Here is a 20,441-nt window from a genome sequence, read left to right as displayed (position 1 = left end):
CTAACTGGCACTAAAATTCTGCATGTAGGAGAACCTCTGCAAGCCTGTCACGAGATCCTGCTTAAAATCAAGAATACTCTTCCAGCACCAGAGGACCAGTTCCACCGCTAAGTCAACAAGCCTTCCCCAAATAATTCCCACCACTCCAAGTAATGCAGATCCAACAGCCACCTATCTTTCCAGCACTTATGAGCCGGTTTATACACATCCTCGGCACTTTCACAGATGTCTCTTCCAACTGTACATTCGATTATTTCTCTGGATGACTCTGTAAAAAATTTTTTACCCTCTCCTCCACTGGAAGGTAAGCCCCTTGTGGGATGGAAACGTGCCACTTCTTTTGCTTTGTACTTCTCACCACCAACAATATTATCTAACTGGGAAGAAAAAGAATACAAAGTGGAGGACCCAATGTAAAAGATGAGTGTTCTGTGTCACCCAAATCCACCTACACCAGAACTCTGAACACAAAGAAATTTAGAAGCAAAAAAAACCCTTGCCTATGGCGAGAACAAGTGAAGACACATATAAAATGGAAAGAGGCAGGGAAAGCCCTGGATAAAAAAAGGAAAAAAAAAAAAAGAATCACAAAATCTACTCCTCATCTCCCTCCACCCACCATCGTTCTATTAGCATCAGTGACTTGAATTGTTAAAACTCTGGAGGGAACTCTGAATACTTAGGTGTTATGGGTGTTCTTGCTAGTTCTTGGATTCTCTCCCCTGGTTTCCTCTCCAAATCGGTTCCTCTTTCACAATTTCGCTCCCATCAGCTAGTTTATGCTTTAAAAGTTTATTGTTCAATGCCTTGGGCACTTCTCAGGGAAAAGCATTACATAAATCTAAATCTAGCCCCTCTTCTACCAGCTTTCCACTTCATAGCAGGAGGAGAATATAAACATGGCAAGGCCCCAAGATCACTAACGTGATCCTCCTGACGCCCCAATTTGAGGGGTTATTCCTTTTAGGTGCTTTAAGAGGCTAATAATAATATACTTATAATAACTATATTTGTTTAAGTTGTTTTTAAATGGCGTTTTATGATGATCAAATCTTAAATTTCATTTTGGTTGAAAAGTGACGTCTCACTCACTTTTCAGAGAGTAGTTTAAAATGTTTGGACTGACTCCGGGATTTTGTTTAAAAGAGGAAAAATCTCTCCATCCTTTTTCAGTGTGCAGTTTTAAATATCCAAATCAAATCTTACAGTTGTTTATTTTTGAAAGCGAATAATCTTTCAATCGTTTACATATTAGTTTAATAAATTATTCAACATCAAATCTCGTATTTCATTTAATGATGAGCGAAAACCTCTCATAATCTTTTTTTTTCAGAGCATAGTTTGAAAGTCACAATGACAATCCAGTTAATTACCATTAGACAGGTATCCAAAACAACAAACCATTATAACTCCACCTTAGCTTTAAGCAGTTCACTCAACCAATCTCCTTGCTTAGCTCCCTTAACCAATTCTCTGCACCTCTCCCACCAGATACTCATCTAGGCTTTATTAGTGATCCCTTTACAAGAGACTTGGGATCTCAAAGATTTCCCACCCCCAAAATCCCCAAACACTCAACCGCTTCTCTATGTAGATGAAAGACTCATTAATTTAGAATATTTCCTTCCCAAGAGGGAGAACACGCTGGCCGGTATGTTGGAGATGCCTTTTCTACTGATCTTGATACCTAATTGCATCCAGTTCAGGTTGGTTTACAGGAGACAAGGAGGGAAGAGCCTGTATCACTTATCTTTCCACTTCAAAAAAGTTATTAACAAACTTCTTATTGTCTCAAATCCTTTAAAGTCCTCTGCGGCTGACTGACTTGCTAATGAAAGCTGGGACAGCAATAGACTGGTTACCAATCCAACATGCCAGAGAAGAAAACCCGGAATATTTTTCACACTTGCAAATGAATTTCTAGCAAAGGCCTTGTGAAATAAAAATAAATGAACTATTTTCCACTTTTCATCTGCTCTCATTTAGATTAAGATCCGAGAGAAGAGCAGAGGTAGACGCAGTCTTGGAAGCAGTTTTCAATTCACTGCTGCCAACTCCAAAAAGTAATTTGGAGTTTTAGTGTGACAACAACCCCTGGGGGACCTGTCCCTAGCTTTAAAAATACCACTGTAGAGGAAAGAAAGGCATATTGTATATCTGAACTCCTAGATGGTACTTTTTTTAATATTGTTTTTCCTAAATTCCACTGGCAGTCAGTCCTTTGAGATTTGGATTTAAATGGGTAAATTAGCTCTTTCATAACACAGATCTCCCAACCAAGAAGTAGGGGTAGATTTTCTGCCCCCTGCATTCACTCCAATCAGGATAACTGCCTGCAGGAGTGCCTCGGAGTTCAGAGTTTGGTTCATTTACAGTAAGAATGGCCTTCTGGGAAAAAAATGCCATTATTGTGAGATTATTTTTTAAACTTTTACAGAAGCTGGGTTCTTCCACTCTTTCCAAGAAAGGGAAAGATAACAGGACCCTGGGGAAAAAAAAAACCCCGACTGTGCAACGCCCAAAGGCACCTTTAAATTTCAATTCCCTTTGCCTAAAACAAACAAAAAAGTACAGATCCCTATGGCTGATTTTCCATCTAATTACCACCCTTCCTGGGTGACAGAATTGAACACGGCTAATCATTGATCCAGCTCTCTACTTTGCGATTTAATTTTTTATTACCCGATGACAAACCTTAACCCGAAAACATACATGACCATGTTTGACCCAAGCAAACACGAACCTGTGGCAAAGAAGAAGGCAAGACTGTAAATACCACATCGGGATGCAGAGGGATTCCTAGGTTATAAAAAAACAATCTTTGAAAACAAGAAATCGCTACTTTAATGTCCTTAAAATGAACTTGTAAAAAAACATTTCACTGTCAAATGGAGTCCTGTTGGAAAATGGTACACTCAAGTTTGAGGCATTCACAATTTTATAGAGTAAATAATGTGCATCTGAATTAGACACCGGCCTATGCTGAAGGCTTAATAAAAACAGAGGGAAGGAAGCTCATCAAAACTTACCTGCAGTTAGGAATTTAGTAGTGCTGCTTTTGCTTTCACCATCTTCTAAGACTCTATTTGTGCTCTTTTCTTTTAAATTGAGAAAAGTACTGTCAAAAGCTAAGCACTTGCTGGACACAATATTGTCTCCACCGATTGGCTGACTAATTCTGCTATTAGCTTCAAGTACAGCAGTGAGGTTTTCAGGCTGAGCAGCTTCACCAGGCTCTGACTGGGAGGAACTCTTAGCTGGGGCCAAACTCCTTGAAGAAACTGGCAGAGACTCTTCATCGCTATCAAATCCAAATGGATCTTCTGTATTCTCATCTTCCACTTTGAGCTTCTTAGGAATTTCCGGGATATCTGGCTTGAAGTTGGGCCTTTTCTGTCCTAATTTGGCCATAAAGGTGGTTTCTCCCCACTTTGTGCTAAGGGTGGTCCGTTTGTTGGAAAAGACTTCATCGAATTTGGAGCTGCCATTTCCCCCTTTCCTGCTATAGGTTTTTCCAAATCGGGATGTCATTTTGACACCAGTTTCATATTCTCTGTGGAAAGTTTAAGAAAATACATAACCACCAATTCTCTAGTACAGCTGAAAGTACGGCACATAAAATATTTTGGTTAAATGATTTTTTTTTTCCACTACGGCTCATTAGAGCAACAGGACAAAAGGAAATCTTCTTTTTTAGTGGTTAAACATGCATTATTAAAACAATTAACTTCTATCACATCCCGGGGAGCCCAATTGCTATCCAACGCCGTTAAACTAGAAAAACAGATTGAATCAATAGATAAAACTGAAATAAGGGTTAAAGTCTAATGGACGAATTCTGGGAAAAAAATATCACGCTCTTAAGGAAGCCCAAATGAACGAGGGAATTTGTCTTCAGAATATCACTGTGTAGATAGAATATATTCACTTAATTTGAAAATCTGCCAAAGTTTGAAACCCCAGGCAATAATTTCACCTAACATTCCTATCCAATTTCTCCTCATAATTAAAATCACTTTAAAGGATACTATACAAATAAATTCTAGGATTGGCATTTGCAAATGATATTCATTTAGTTTCCTACACATCTGAATAATTACTTTATTACTTGTGGAACTACAGCAAAGTCTGCTTTACACACAGATCTTCATACATTTTTCACTCTACAGCCGCTCTAAAATTTTTAATAAACCTTGAGGTCTGGTTTCCAGTCTGATTTAGTCTGATTTGAAAAATACTGCTTTCCTAGCTGAAGAAGTAGGGCATATGCACATTTTCACACTATTTCATGGATGGCCAACACAAAAAACACTAAAAAAAGTGTCAAGCGACCACTTTTCTTGACTCCATTTGGACAGGCACTAGACAGAAGAGAACAGTGTGGTCTAGTGGGTAGAGCATAGGCCCAAGAGTCAGAAAGACCTGGTTTCTAATCCCAGATCCACCACTCGTCTGCTGCGTGACCCTGGGTGACTCACAACGTCTCTGGGCCTCAGATACCTCATCTGTAAAATGGGGATTAAGGCTGTGAGCCCCACGTGGGACAGGGAGCATGTACAACCTGATTAGCTTCTATCTACCCCAGCGCTTAATCCAGTGCCTGGCACACAGTAAGCACTTAATACCCTAAAAAAAAGGAAAATAATTCTGGACCACCAAAACGGGGGCAAATTCTGCAGTCTTCGACAGACACGATACTGTACTTCAAAAAAAAAAAAAAAACGAAAATGTTTTCAAAGACTTTCAACATGGGCTAAATCTACTTCGGAGGACATTCAAATCTCTCACGATGCGTTCATTACTTTCCTTAACAGAACCTATTTCACTTTTTTCGGCCAAACCCTTTGGTTTCTGGACAATTTAACCCCATAATTAATTCCATTTAAACTGCACTTTGGAACTTCCTTTAAATTAAGATCTGCGCTTTCTCCTTTCATTTCGATGAGTGCAATTTCCATAAACTGCGATACTAAGGACAACTTTGGCCACGACGACCGCCGCTTGTTTCGGACCGGAATTCAACAAGCCGTATCAAAAAGGGGGAAAATAAAAATAAAAATAGATCAGTAGCATGTGCCTATCCATTTCTTTGGGGAAGCTAGTTTTGTCTGGCCTTTGACCCTTAGTCTCCCTCGTTGGGAACCGAAAGGAACGCCGCCCCCGCCCCATCTCCCCTCTTCGAAACCGGCGAAAGGACGACTGGCCCCCACGACGGGCAGTCAAATTAAGGTCCTCTCCCCTCCGTCCGAGGAAAACGGGCCGCCCCGATGTTGTCCACGAACCCCGTCTGGGCTCCTCCTACGTGGATCCTATTATTATTATCAGGAGGATCTTTTTTAAGCTTTTACTCTGCGCGAAGCTCCGTTCCAAGCGCTGGGGGACCCACGCAAGGTGAGGAGGTTGTCCCACGTGGGGCTCACAGTCTTCATCCCCGTTTTCCAGGTGAGGGCCCCGAGGCCCGGGGGAGCCAAGTGACGCTCCCCAAGTCACACGGCCGACGAGTGGCGGGGCCAGGATTAGAACCCACGACCTCTGACCTTCCGCTGGGCGACCTGGTTAACAGTTTGGGTCGCCAGACTACTTGTTTTGCTCTCTTTTACTTTGCTGTCCGTCTCCCCCCTTTAGACCGTGAGCCCGTCGTTGGCCAGGGAGGGTCCCTATCCGCTGCCGAACTGGGCCTTCCAACGCTTCGTACAGTGCTCTGCGCATACTAAGCGCTCAATAAATACGACTGAACGAATGAAAGGGGCTCGGGGGCAGGCCGGGGCAGGTCTCTCTTCCCCGGCCCGGCCAAAAAAAGGCCACAAAACTCCCGGGGAGGCCGACGGGCGTCCTGGCAGGAGGCGGGAGAAGGCTCGGTCCCGGGGCGAGGGTACTTTTTGGCCGCCCCCCGGCCGGGTTATTAGGGTGGCGCCTCCCTTGGGGCTGCTGAGGCACGGCCCCGTCTGTCCGTCCCTCCTCCCGGGTCCGCTGAGTAGCAGCGTGGCTCAGTGGCCAGAGCCTGGGCTTGGGAGTCGGAGGTCATGGGTTCGAAAGGCCACTCCTCCGCCTCTCTGCTGGGTGACTCTGGGCAAGTAAGCCCCTTCTCTTCTCTGGGCCTCAGTTCCCCGCTCTGGAAAATGGTGACTGAGTCTGTGAGCCCCACTGGGACCACCTGATCGCCTGAGATCCCTCCCAGCACTTTGAACAGTGCTTGGCGCATAGCAAGCGCTTAACAAATGCCATCAGTATTAATCCCGGCTCCTCCGCTTGTCTGCTGGGTGACCCTGGGCAAGTCCCTTCCCTTCTCTGGGCCTCAGTCCCCTCCTCTGGAAAACGGGGACCGAGTCCGTGAGCCCCCGGGGGACTACCTGATCGCCTCGGCTCCCCCCCAGCGCTGAGAACAGTGTTTTGCACATAGTGAGCGCTTAAATACCATCATTATTATAATTATTTCCGGGCCGGCAGGACGGGGACCGAATCCGTGAGCCCCCCTGGGACCACCTGATCGCCTCGGCTCTCCCTCCCAGCGCTTAGAACACTGTTTGGCACATAGTAAGCGCTCAACAAATACCAACATTATTATTATACCGGGCCGGGGGGACGGGGACCGAACCCGTGAGCCCCCCTGGGACCACCTGATCGCCTTGGCTTCCCCCCCAGCGCTTAGAACAGTGCTTGGCACATAGTAAGCGCTTAACAAATATCATCATCATTATTATTCCGGGCCTGTGGGACGGGGACCGAATCCGTGAGCCCCCCTGGGACCACCTGATGGCCTTGGCTCCCCCCCCCAGCGCTTAGAACAGTGTTTGGCACATAGTAAGCGCTTAACAAATACCATTATTATTATTATTCCGGGCCGGGGGGACGGGGACCACCTGATCGCCTCGGCTCCTCACCCCCAGCGCTTAGAACAGTGTCTGGCACATACTTAGCGCTTAACAAATAGCACAAATTATTATTATTATTGTGGGTCGGGGGGACGGGGCCCACCTGATCGCCTGGGCTCTTCCCCCCCAGCGCTTAGAACAGTGCTGGGCACATAGTAAGTGCTTAACCATACCATCATTTTCATTATTATTCCGGGCCGGGGACCGAGTCTGTGAGCCCCCCTGGGACCACCTGATGGCCTCGGCTCCCTCCCCGGCGCTTAGCACAGTGCTTGGCACATAATAAGCGCTAAACCGATACCATAAATTATTATTATTAGTTTACTATTGCGGGCCGGGGGGACGGGGCCCACCTGATCGCCTCGGTTCCCCCTCCCGGCGCTTAGCCCAGGGTTTGGCACATAGCAAGCGCTGAACAAATACCATCATTTATTAATCCGGGCCGGGGACCGAATCCGCGAGCCCCCCTGGGACCACTTGATCGCCTCGGCTCCCCCTCCCAGCGCTTAGCCCAGTGTTTGGCACCCAGTTAGCGCTGAACAAATACCGTCACGATCCTTACTCTCCCGGGGCCGGTCCCGACCTGACGGGCCGAGCGGGCGACCAAGCCGGGGACGCGGGCCGGTGGGGGGGGGACGGGGGGGGGGGACGGGCCGGTCCTCGTGTGTGCCCCCCCCCCCAAAGTGGACACCCCCCACACACACGCACCGGGGGGGGGAGGGGGGAAGGGGGGCTGGGGGAGGCGGCGAGGGCAGGAAAAGAGGGCGGGGGAGCGGGCCGGGGCCGCCATCCGGAAGGAGCGACCGAGCCGCCGGCGCCCCCAGCTCTCACCCTGCGCCGCCATCGAGGGCGCGAGAAATAACCCGGGCCTCCCACCCCATGTTGGGGCGCCGTCCCCCCCTAAAGAGCCCGACCCCGGGGGGGGATGGGGAGGAGGGGGGGGGGGGTCGGTCCTTGGGTGTCTCACCTCAGCGGCGGGCGGGTTGCTCCGGCCTCCACGCCGCCCTTCGCCTCCCCAACGGCCGGGCGGGCGCGCGCGCGGGAGGGGCGCGCGCGCTGGCGCGAGGCCGGCGGGGGGGGGGGGGTGGGGGGGGCGGCCCGGAGTGCTCGCGCGGCCGCCCACGCGCCCAGGCCGACTCCGGCCCCCTCGGCTGTGGCAAAAGAGGAAGAGGGGGAAGCAGCGACTTCCCCGGCGGGGCCTCCGAGCGGGCTGCCTCCCCCTCCCCCCGCCGGCCTAGGCGCCCCCGCCGGGCCGCCGCCGCTCCCGCCCGCGGTGGGCGGTCAGGGCTGGAGTTCGGAGAGGGCCCGCCACCATCCCGACGCCATTTGCCCTCCTCCTCCTCCTCCCCCCCCCGCCACCGCCGCCCGCTCCGTCACGGCGCTTCCCGCACCCGCCGCCGGCCAATGGGGACGCCGCTTGCTCGGCCGCGCAGGGCGCAGGCGCCGAGGCCTCCCGGGGGCCCGTCTCCCCTCGCGCTCGGGGCCCCGCCGCGAGGGCTGATGGGAAATGTAGTTCCCAGCGGGGGGCTGATGGGAAATGTAGTTCCGAGCGGGGGACGGGGAGGGGCGCCGGCCAGGGCCGACCGCGAGGGGTGATGGGAAATGTAGTTCCCAGCGGGGGGAGGGGGCGACGCCGGCCAGGGCCGCTCTGGCTGCCGCTGGGGACCGGCCGCGAGGGGTGATGGGAAATGTAGTTCCCAGCGGGGGGGGGGGGCTGATGGGAAATGTAGTTCCCAGCGGGGGGGGGGGCCGCCCGGGCTGCCGCTTGGGGCCGGCCGCGAGGGCTGATGGGAAATGTAGTTCCCAGCGGGGGGCTGATGGGAAATGTAGTTCCGAGCGGTGGGGTGAGGGGCGACGCCGGCCAGGGCCGCCCTGGCTGCCGCTTGGGGCCGGCCGCGAGGGCTGATGGGAAATGTAGTTCCCAGCGGGGGGGCTGATGGGAAATGTAGTTCCCAGCGGGGGGGGGGGGCGGTACCTGCCCTGGCTGCGGTTCGGGACCGGCCGCTGCGGGGCGACGCCCGGGAGGGAGGCGGGAAGCTGGGTACATGCATGAAAAGCAGTACTTATAATCATAATGGTGGGATTTGTTAAGCGCTTACTCTGCAGAGCACTGCTCTAAGCGCTGGGGGAGATACGGGGTCATCAGGTTGTCCCACGGGAGGCTCCCAGTCTTCATCCCCATTTTCCAGATGAGGTCACTGAGGCCCAGAGAAGTTAGTACTGATGATAATGTTGGTATTTGTTAAGCGCTTACTCTGTGCAGAGCACTGTGCTAAGCGCTGGGGAGATACGGGATCATCAGGTTATCCCACGGGTGGCTCCCAGTCTTCATCCCCATTTTCCAGATGAGGTCACTGAGGCCCAGAGAAGTTAAGTGACTTGCCCACGGTCACACAGCTGACAAGTTAATAATATTAATAATGTCGGCATCGGTTAAGCGCTTACTATGTGCAGAGCACTGCTCTAAGCGCTGGGGGAGATACAGGGTCATCGGGTTGTCCCACACGAGGCTCCCAGTCTTCATCCCCATTTTACAGATGAGGGAACTGAGGCACCGAGAAGTTAATGATGTTGGTATTTGTTAAACGCTTACTATGTGCACAGCACTGTGCTAAGCGCTGGGGGAGATAAAGGGTCATCGGGTTGTCCACGGAAGGCTCACAGTCTTCATCCCCATTTTACAGATGAGGGAACTGAAGCACAGAGAAGTTAATAATCATTCATTCATTCAATAATATTTATTGAGCGCTTACTATGTGCAGAGCACTGTACTAAGCCCTTGAAATGTACAAATCGGTAACAGAGACAGTCCCTGCCCTTTGATGGGCTTATAGTCTAATCGTAATAATGTTGGTATTTGTTAAGCGCTTACTATGTGCAGAGCACTGCTCTAAGCACTGGGGGAGATACAAGGTCATCAGGTTGTCCCACATGAGGCTCCCAGTCTTCATCTCCATTTTACAGATGAGGGAACTGAGGCCCAAAGAAGTTAACAATAATAATAATAATGTCGGTATTTGTTAAGCACTTTCTATGTGCAGAGCACTGCTCTAAGCGCTGGGGGAGATACAGGGTCATCGGGTTGTCCCATGTGAGGCTCCCAGTCTTCATCCCCATTTTCCAGATGAGGTCAGTGAGGCCCAGAGAAGTGAAGTGACTTGCCCCCCGTCACACAGCTGACAAGGGGCAGAGCTAGGATTCGAACCCATGACCTCTGACTCCTAAACCCGTGCTCTGTCCACTGAGCCACGCTGCTTCCTATTTATTGAGCTCTTACTATGTGCAGAGCACTGTACGAAGCCGTTGGAAGGTCCAGTTTGGCAACAGATAGAGACAGGGCTGCACGTCCTTCTCTCAGTGTCATATTTCTCCCCCCTTTATCTGCAGGTCCCTGGCTTAGTGTCTTATTTCTTTCCTCTTTATCTGCAGCTCCTCCATCGCCAAGGTTATCTGCTTCGGGCAGGGGCTGGCCGTGGGTCTTCTGCAAGGAGCCTCCCGCCCCGGGTTTGGTCTTCATTGAGTAACCGTCGTTGACTCATGCTCCAGCCCCCACCCCCATAAAGGTCCTTTTTTTGTGGTTTTGAGTTGCCTGTTGGAGCGGTTCCTGGATTCCTCCACCCCGCCCCCCCCAAGATCCTCCGTGGGTCTGTGTTTAAGAGGCTCATCCGAAAAGGGGTGATGTCTTTTGGGAGTACCTGACCTCTGGGAGTTTGAAGAAAGGCATGCAATGTTGAAGCAGCGTGGCTCAGTGGAAAGAGCCCGGGCTTGGGAGTCAGAGGTCATGGGTTCGAATCCCGGCTCTGCCACTTGTCAGCTGGGTGACTGTGGGCGAGTCACTTCACTTCTCCGGGCCACAGTTACCTCATCTGTAAAATGGGGATTAACTGTGAGCCTTACGTGGGACAACCTGATGACCCTGTATCTACCCTGGCGCTTGGAACAGTGCTCTGCACATAGTAAGCACTTAACATATACCATCATCATTATTATTATTATTATTATTATTTCATTGGACCTTCACTGTAGCCAAGGGGGTTGGAGACTGGAGTTGGACCCGGCTCCTCGCCCCCTACGAAGACGTCGGTCGTGACTGCTTCTTACCTTTTGAGCAGTGAGACCCAGAAGGTATTACTCTGAAATATGTTGGAGGATCAGAGACCTTGCCAGCCAACATTACCAAACACCAAGAGGCAGAGCCCTCCTGAGAGCTCACCTCCTCCAAGAGGCCTTCCCAAACTGAGCCTCCCCCTTCCCCTCTGCTCCTCCTTCCCTCAGCACTGTGCTCATTTGTATATATTATTTATTACCCTATTTATTTTGTTAATGAGGGGTACATCCCCTTGATTCTGTTTATCTTGATGATGTTGTCTTGTTTTTGTTTTGTTCTGTTTTGCTCTGCTGTCTGTCTCCCCCGTTTAGACTGTGAGCCCGTCGTTGGGCAGGGACTGTCTCTATCTGGTGCCGAATTGTACATTCCAAGCGCTTAGTACAGTGCTCTGCACATAGTAAGCGCTCAATTAATACTACTGAATGAATGAATGAATCCAACTTAGTCGTTATAGAAATTCACAGTTACCAAGCAGCAATCCTTGAACTGAGCCTTGGGGCTCAGGTTACTGACAGCTTTTTTCTTCATTCGGGATCACATGCTTTGGAGCCTTTTCGGGTTGTCGGTTCTTCGGTTTTATTTCTTCCACCCACATCATCGAGTAAGAAAAATGGGAGGCTATAGGGCTCAGTTATTTTTCCTCTTTTCGAAAGCAGGAATTGTATGAACTGCAGAAATGTAAATAAAAACGTTCTAACTCTCCTCTGCAAGGTCTTGTGTGGGGATCGACTTTGTTGTGGGGTTTTGAGGTTGTTTACGTTGGAAGTTCTACCTGGGAAACGCACCCAGAAGAGGTAATGAACCATTTCCTCCGTTTCAGGACCCAGGGTTCAAGGAATCTACACTCCTCCGACGATTTAGAAATGATAGCATTTTTTCCAGGTAGTTTAGAAAGACCCAGTTTAAAGGCAATTCCGATTACATTTTTTAAAGATGAGCACGACGATTGTTCATGACAATATAGGAAGCTGCATTTTTATTCAGTTGACTAGAAGGGAGATTGTCAGTGTAATGAATTCGCTCCATCATGTCCTTGATAGGAATTAATTTCTTTCCTGTGCAAACTGCTGGTAGGAAGCTTGTCACAAATAAAAACTTGTTCTGTCACTCTGGCATTTTCCATTTTCTTGGTTCTTTGAATCAATCGATCAACGGTTATTTACGGAGCACACATCGAGTGCAGAGCTCCGTACTAAGCGCTCGGCAGAGTACAATACAACAACAGAGTCCATAGACAAGTTCCCTTGCCCACTAGTGTTAGGGTAACTTCAGGATTTTGAATCGAAGCCTTGGCTTCGATAAGGCTCCCTTATGGGATGAACTAAATTATAACTGCCTGAATGTTTGATTTTGTAAGAAAATCAATGTAGGATCTCCTTTTATAATTTTGTTTGAAGGGTGCCTGTTGAGATTTTGCCCCCCCCCACTATAATTACTTAAATGATACAATGGTAGGTGCTAATTAAAGGGTAATTATCATCAGAGGCAAAAGGGAAGATCAAAAGGCCCCAAAAGGCCCCAAAGCAGGAGAGTGGCAATTACGCAGAAGGAGCAATGAAGGTTTGCTGCTAACTTTCTAGAATCAAAGTGTCCAGGGTTCTTCAAAGCCCTGCCCGAATGGCAGGGCAGCCTGCTGCGTATAGGAGGACCGTGGCTGTTAAGGATCAAAGATACGGAATAGAAAATGAAGAACCCAAAGGCCTTTTCTAAGCTGAAATTTGAACAAACTAGCTTCCTTCTCCCCTGTCTTGGTTAAATGGTACTCTCAACTGGTATCCGACTAATTTGCTGCCGCAGCGGGGTTTAAAATCAATCACTTAATGACATTTCTTGAGCATTTAAACACTCACCTAGGCCACTTTGGAAAGTACCGTACAGTAGCGTTGGTAGAATTTATCCCTGTCCGTAAGGAGTTGAGTGCTTTCTGTGTGCAGAGCCCTGTGGTAAGTGCTTGGGACAGTGTAGTGCAATAGAATATTAAAATAGAGTGTTTTAAAGAAGCTTGTTCTTAGAGATTATTTTTGCCCTTTTCTACTTAGGTATTTGGTGCTTCACTGCAGGACAAACTTCCAGCTTACCTTCAATAATAACTTTAAAGAAAATACCACGGAGAAAAGTTAGGACAGTTGCCTGTATTGACTTAATCTGTATCTTTGAAATGTGGCCACTGGGGCATTTCCGGACCCCTGCCAAGAGACCCGGGCAGGCAGAGATAGACAGAGACTTGAGAGAAAGAGACTTGAGAGACTCTGACACAAATAGTCAGGGTGGGAGGCGGCAGCCAGTGCATTTCAAGACACCATGACTGTTTCATGAACTTCTACTTATTTCTCTTTAACGGGGTCATTTTTCAAAGCCGTGATCACCAAATTGTTGAGGTGTTCCCCTCCTCCCCCTCTCCCGTCCCATCCCCTCAGCACTGTACTCGTCCACTCAACTATATATATTTTCATTACCCTATTTATTTTGTTAATGAGATGTCCATCACCTTGATTCTATTTATTTGCTATTGTTTTAATGAGATGTTCTTACCCTTGATTCTACTTATTGCTATTGTTCTTGTCTGTCTGTCTCCCCCAGTTAGACTGTAAGCCCGTCAAAGGGCAGGGACTGTCTCTATCTGTTACCGACTTGTACATTCCAAGCGCTTAGTACAGTGCTCTGCACATTGTAAGTGCTCAATAAATACTATTGAATGAATGAATGAATAAGTACCATTATTATCAATTCAATTCATAATATGAATTATGAATGAATGAATGAATGAATAAGAGGCCACTGTAAAATATGAAAATCAGAGTTGTATATCCGTCTTGCCCTTAGAGGAACATAAATTGGTTTGCCTTTTTTTAATTTATCAAAGATCCTGCTTGGAAAATAACCCAAAAGTATGCCTTTCTGCTCAATTTTAGAAAATCGAGACATTGAGAAGCAGCGTGGTCTGGTAGATACAGCATGGGTCTGGGAATCAGAGGACCTGGGTTCTAATCCCTGCTCTGCCAATTGCCCGCTGTATGACCTCGGGCAAGTCACTCAACTATTCTGTGCTTCGGTTTCCTCAGCTGCAAAATGGGGATTTAATACCTGTTCTCCCTCCTACTTAGACTGTGAGCCCCATGTGGAACAAGGCTGTAGCTAGCCTGATTAACTCCTATCTACCCAAGTGGTTAGAACAGTGCCTGACACAGAGTAAAAGAATTAACAAATTCCATAAAAAATTTTTCCAGGATGTTGTGAGGTTGCCATTTTTCCTGCTGTGGTCAGGTTTTATGAGTGTTCTCCCTGTTTCTATAATGTCAGAAATAATTGGAGGGCACTCTTATTATTCACTCCATTAATGGTGAAATCAAGAATATCTCCTCTGGGTCATCTATAGCCTTATGGCAACCTAATACAGCTGATTGTTTCCAATATGGCTGAATGAGAAAATTTCATCTTGGGACTTTGCCAAACAAGAACTTATATATCTGAGCTTTAAAATGTGTCAATAGGACAGGAATTACTAGTGGGTTTCAGGCCTAGGTCTCCCTTTCACACAGTACCTGAAGCCTTAAGTAAACCTAAAGATGGGGTTTAATACAATAACAGCAATCTATTCATTCATTCATTCAATAGTATTTATTGAGCACTTACTATGTGCAGAGCACTGTACTAAACGCTTGGAATGAACAAGTAGGCAACAGATAGACACAGTCCCTGCCGTTTGACAGGCTTACGGTCTAATCGGGGGAGATGGACAGACGAGAACAATGGCAATAAATAGAGTCGAGGGGAAGAACATCTCGTAAAAACAATGGCAACTAAATAGAATCAAGGCGATGTACAATTCATTAACAAAATAAATAGGGTAATGGAAATATATACAGTTGAGCGGACGAGTACAGTGCTGTGGGGATGGGAAGGGAGAGGTGGAGGAGCGGAGGGAAAGGGGGGAAAAGAGGGTTTAGCTGCGGAGAGGTAAAGGGGGGGTGGCAGAGGGAGTAGAGGGAGAAGAGAAGCTCAGTCTGGGAAGGCCTCTTGGAGGAGGTGAGTTTTAAATAGGGTTTTGAAGAGGGGAAGAGAATCAGTTTGGCGGAGGTGAGGAGGGAGGGCGTTCCAGGACCGCGGGAGGATGTGGCCCAGGGGTTGACGGCGGGATAGGCGAGACCGAGGGACGGTGAGGAGGTGGGCGGCGGAGGAGCGGAGCGTGCGGGGTGGGTGGTAGAAAGAGAGAAGGGAGGAGAGGTAGGAAGGGGCAAGGTGATGGAGAGCCTTGAAGCCTAGAGTGAGGAGTTTTTGTTTGGAGCGAAGGTTGATAGGCAACCACTGGAGTTGTTTAAGAAGGGGAGTGACATGCCCAGATCGTTTCTGCGGGAAGATGAGCCGGGCAGCGGAGTGAAGAATAGACTGGAGCGGGGCGAGAGAGGAGGAAGGGAGGTCAGAGAGAAGGCTGACACAGTAGTCTAGCCGGGATATAACGAGAGCCCGTAGCAGTAAGGTAGCCGTTTGGGTGGAGAGGAAAGGGCGGATCTTGGCGATATTGTAGAGGTGAAACCGGCAGGTCTCGGTAACGGATAGGATGTGTGGGGTGAACGAGAGAGACGAGTCAAGGATGACACCGAGATTGCGGGCCTGAGAGACGGGAAGGACGGTCGTGCCATCCACGGTGATAGAGAAGTCTGGGAGAGGACCGGGTTTGGAAGGGAAGATGAGGAGCTCAGTCTTGCTCATGTTGAGTTTTAGGTGGCGGGCAGACATCCAGGTGGAGACGTCCCAGAGGCAGGAGGAGATGCGAGCCTGAAGGGAGGGGGAGAGGACAGGGGCGGAGATGTAGATCTGCGTGTCATCTGCGTAGAGATGGTAGTCAAAGCCGTGAGAGCGGATGAGTTCACCGAGGGAGTGAGTGTAAATGGAGAACAGAAGAGGGCCAAGAACTGACCCTTGAGGAACTCCAACAGTTAAAGGATGGGAGGGGGAGGAGGCGCCAGCGAAGGAGACCGAGAATGACCGGCCAGAGAGGTAAGAGGAGAACCAGGAGAGGACGGAGTCTGTGAAGCCAAGGTGAGATAAGGTATGGAGGAGGAGGGGATGGTCGACAGTGTCAAAGGCAGCAGAGAGGTCAATCTACCAAAGAGACTCTGGGGTAGTGAAGAGGAAAATAAGAGAACAAAACTGGGGCTGTGCATAGAGCAAAGTAGCCTGATGCCGCTGGACTCCCAGATTGAGGGAGGGAGGAGACTGAATTTTTTAAGGGAAAATTACCTCTTAAATCGATCCCACCACCAGACCATCTATACCAAAACAATTTTTTTCCAATGGTTTACCTCTCTTTTTATCAAATGATTTTTGTTAATCGCTTACTCTTTGTCAAGCACTGTTCTAAGCGCTGGGGTAGATACGAGATAATCCGATTGGACACACCCCGTCCCACATGGGACTCATAGCCTAAATATTGAAAATCCATTTTACAGTTGAGGAAACTGACACAGAGAGGTTAAGTGGCTTGCCCAAGGTCACAGCAGGCAAGTGGCAGAGGTGGGAAAACAGGTCCTCTGGGTTAAAGTACTTTGTAGGTGGTAGGACCTTAAGGTAGAGACTTTATGTTTTAAACAAAGGAAGTACCAACTGAACTCAGCCCAATCAGAAGGAGGCGATTTCACCCTGTTCTTCGCAAGTAAAGATCCATCATCTGTGTGAACGTTGTTGGAAGGGAGAATCTTGAGAAGGCAGGGAGGGGAGTTCCTGAAGGTTGTTTTTGCCAGGACTGTGGAGAACTGTCACAGTCCTAACATGCTCTGGAGAAACTGGGGCATTCTGGAACTCTAGCAGATGGTGCAAAGAAGCCCTCCTGCAAACTAGCGAGAACAGAAGCCCCTGCATCATCATCTAACCAAGCGCAGATACCATGCTCCCAGAAATCGGTTCTAATCCCACTCCGCCACTTGCCAGCTCTCTGACCTTGGGCAAGTCACTTAATTTCCCTGGGCCTCCGTTCCTTCATCTGTAAAACGGGGATTAAGGCTATGAATCCCACGGGACTGTGTCCAACCTGATTAGCTTCTGCCTTTCTCAGTCAGTGCCTGGCACATAGGAGGCACTTAACAAATATCCTGCTATCAGAGATAGTCCCCTCTCCTCAGGCCCTGAACTCTAAAGGCCTCGCTGAAAGCCTGTTTGAGTGCCATGGGCACTAAGACTACAAACCCGATTTATGGCTGGGTGATGAAGCAGTGTGACCTACTGGATAGAGCAGGGGCCTGGGAGTCAGAAGGACCTGGGTTCTAATCCCTACTCTGCCACTTGTCTTGCTGGGATACCTTAGGCAAGTCACTTAACTTCTCTGTGCCTCGGTTACCTCATTTGTAAAATGGGGATTGACCGTGAGCCCCGCGTAGGACACGGACTGTGACTGCCATTCATTCAGTCGTATTTATCGAGTGCTTATTGTGTGCAAAGCTCTGTACTAAGCTCTTGGGAGAGTACAATACAACAACAAATAGACACACCATCCCAGCCCATAACAAGTTCGCAGTCTTGAGAGGGGAAACACCATATTGATACCGAATTTAGTGCAGACTCCCGATGGGCATAGCAAACTGCAGCCCAGAACTCCTGAGTTCAAGCGATCCTCCAGCCTCAGCCTCCCGAGTAGCTGGAACTACAGGCACGCACCACCGTGCCAGGCAAACCTGATCAGCTTGTACAGTGCCTGGCACATAGTAAATGCTTAACCAATGCAGACTGTACTGCAGTCTGTCAGGGCTCCCCAGGACTATCCATCCACCAGAGATCCAGATGGCTATTTGGGATTTTTTCATTTTGTTTTGGGGTTTTTTTTTTTGGTTGTGTTTTTTTTTCAAGGTACTTGTGAAACCAAAAGCAAACTTCCCACACTGGAAGTCATCGCATGCCTGCAATTATAGAGATGATTCTGTGTCCTCCTTCTCCATTCCCATCAGTTTAGGGCAAGGCAGGAGTTGGCCTTTAGGGTAGAGAGAAGGGAGTTGACCTAAGATTTCCTAGAAATGCTTATAAAAAACATATGGGGTCTCTGTGTGTGGGGAGCCAAGGATGTTCAAAGCAGAAATTCAAACCTTTCGCACCCCCTCCTGAGAGTTCCCCACGGGCTCCCCAGGGCATGCCTCCATCTGCTTTTCTATACCATATTGGTCTTTCAGCTCTCTTCATGTTCCCAGGGTGAATCTCATTCTTTTCTCTAGTCACTTTTCTAACCAGGCTGAAAAATCATTTTGCCCCATTGGGATTTCCCAGCCTGAATTAATACCGTTTGGATGAAGGAGTCACCCCCTAAATGGAAAAGCCAGACGTGTTTGTAGATTCTTTTTTCAAGCAACTTTATATTACTGGTAGACTGGCAGAACATTACCACTGCACTAAAACTTCTGTGGCAAAATGCCTGCTTCCCCCTCAACCCCTAGCTTGGTGTCCCCGGCACTTCAGGTGAGATTTTTAATTCTTCATGATCATAAATAGCAGAGACTAAAGTTACCTTCAAGCTTATCAAAATCTTTGCTAGAATATTGATTTTTTAATCTGCAGGACCTCAGTTACTATAATGCCACGCATTTAATATGTATGAAATCATAGACTCTAAAGCCATGGCTGGCTAAAGGGTTCCATGTCCTGAGAAAACTTGTGTCCCGGTACTTCTGCATTCACAGAGTACGTCACAGTCAGCATGGCCAAGTGGAAAGAGCATTGGCCTGGGAGTCAGAAGACTTGAATTCTAATCCCGAGTCTGCCATTTGCCTGCTGTGTGACCTTGGGGCAGTCACTTAACTTTTCTGTGCTCCAGGGTCCTCATCCGTAAAATGGAGGATTCAGTCCCTTAGACTGAGAATCTTATGCGGGATAAGGACTGTGTCCAATCTGCCTGGTATTTACCTCAGCGCTTAGAGCAGTGCTCGACACATAGTAGGTGCGTAACAAAAACTGTCCTCATCATCATCACCAATAGCATAAGCTCGTTGTGGGCAGGCAATGTATCTGTTTATTGTTATATTATACTCCCCCAAGCGCTTAGTAGAGTGCTCTGCACATAGCGTTCAATAAATACGATTGAATGAATGACTAACTGCTGTTGCTGCACTAGGCTTTTGGAACATGAAGAAGATGTGAACTCTGTCCTCAAGGGAGTCAGAAGGACCTGGATTCGAATCCCGGCTCTGCCATTCGTCTGCTGTGTGATCTAGGGCAAGTCATTTCACTTCTCTGTGCCTCGGTTACCTCATCTGTAAAATGGGGATTAAGATTATGAGCCCATGTGGGACAGGGACTGGGTCTAACCCCGTTATCATGTATGTACCCCAGCACTGGAAACTGTGCTTGACACACAGGAAGCACTTAACAAATACCATCATCATCATCATCATCATCACTGCAAAGCAAGTACACATGAAGCTTGTGGGATCGACCTGTTTATTGAGACTTCTGCCCAAGTGAAGAAAGTACTTTGGTGGGAAGACCCGAAGCTTTTAGATTTGAATATGAAACCAGAAATGAACAAGGGTTCGTAAAGTCATTTATGCTGATTCTGCCCTCTCCCTATTTTATGGGAAACTGAAGGTGCTAGGTCTAGAATTAGAATTGTTATCAGTTCTCTCACATCCATCCCCTTGCTCATACTGAACCCACACCCTGGAACTCCCTCCTTTCTTTTTTTTTAAAGTACTTGTTAAGTGTTTACTCTGTGCCAGACACTGTTCTAAGAGCTGGGGTAGATACAAGCAAATCATTGTCCCACATGAGTCTCACAGTCTAAATATTGAAACCCCATTTTACAGGTGAGGAAACTGAAGCACGGAGAAGGTAAGTGACTTGGGTCATACAGCAGATAAGTGGTGGAACTGGGATTAGGACTGAGGTCCTTCTGACTTCCAGGCCCGTGTTTCCTTCTCCAAATCCATCAGACAAATCCTCTCCCCATGTTCAAAGACCTCTTAAAATCCCATCTCCTCCAACCTTCACAATTCCCAAACTCAACTCAATAACTGCCTCAAGCTCTTGTGTATTTATTCATACCCATTCTCAGCACTTGGGGATAAATGTATAGTCAATTGTGGATTCAATTATAGTGAATTCTCTATTTGTAAATATATTTATTTCGGCCTTCCCCTATTACTGTAAGCTCCTTGCATCCAGTGAATATTCAGTTTATAACATCATTGTACTACTATTACTAAAATCCAACTTAAAGTCATTGAGGGGCAGTAAATCCAAAGCTTTTATTGTGCTACTTGAAGTTGCGATTGTAACTGTTTCCCACCACCCTTCTGCTAGGAAGCCTTCAAAGTTCTCTTCTTACTTATCTGATCTCTTCATCTGCTAATCAAGCAATCAGTGGCATTTATTGAGCACTTTGAGTGCAGAGCACTACACTAGGGGTTTAAGAGAGTAGTTCTCTTTGCTTCTCCTAACTTAACCTTGGTATTTGTTAAGTGCTTACTATGTGCAGAGCACTG

The 20,441-nt window shown here is 48.1% G+C and overlaps 1 protein-coding gene across 2 annotated transcripts in view; it reads right to left on the bottom strand.

The window, feature by feature from the left end:
- The window catches only part of WAPL (WAPL cohesin release factor), a 97,098-nt gene extending 89,191 nt beyond the window's left edge, over positions 1-7,907 (bottom strand). For both annotated transcript variants that reach the window (XM_029060073.2, XM_029060074.2), the window contains exons 1-2: positions 7,840-7,907; positions 3,030-3,553 (exon numbers count right to left, since the gene is read on the bottom strand). In XM_029060073.2, the coding sequence (XP_028915906.1) occupies positions 3,030-3,531 (502 nt within the window). In that variant the 5' untranslated portion in view covers positions 3,532-3,553; positions 7,840-7,907. The remainder of the gene's footprint in view (positions 1-3,029; positions 3,554-7,839) is intronic.
- Positions 7,908-20,441: the final 12,534 nt, after the last annotated feature.

Source organism: Ornithorhynchus anatinus, chromosome 3 (assembly GCF_004115215.2).
Source record: "Ornithorhynchus anatinus isolate Pmale09 chromosome 3, mOrnAna1.pri.v4, whole genome shotgun sequence".
Classification (NCBI taxonomy): Eukaryota; Metazoa; Chordata; class Mammalia; order Monotremata; family Ornithorhynchidae; genus Ornithorhynchus; species Ornithorhynchus anatinus.
The sequence above is the reverse complement of the archived record's forward strand: the minus strand, read 5'-3'. Positions and strand labels throughout refer to the sequence as shown.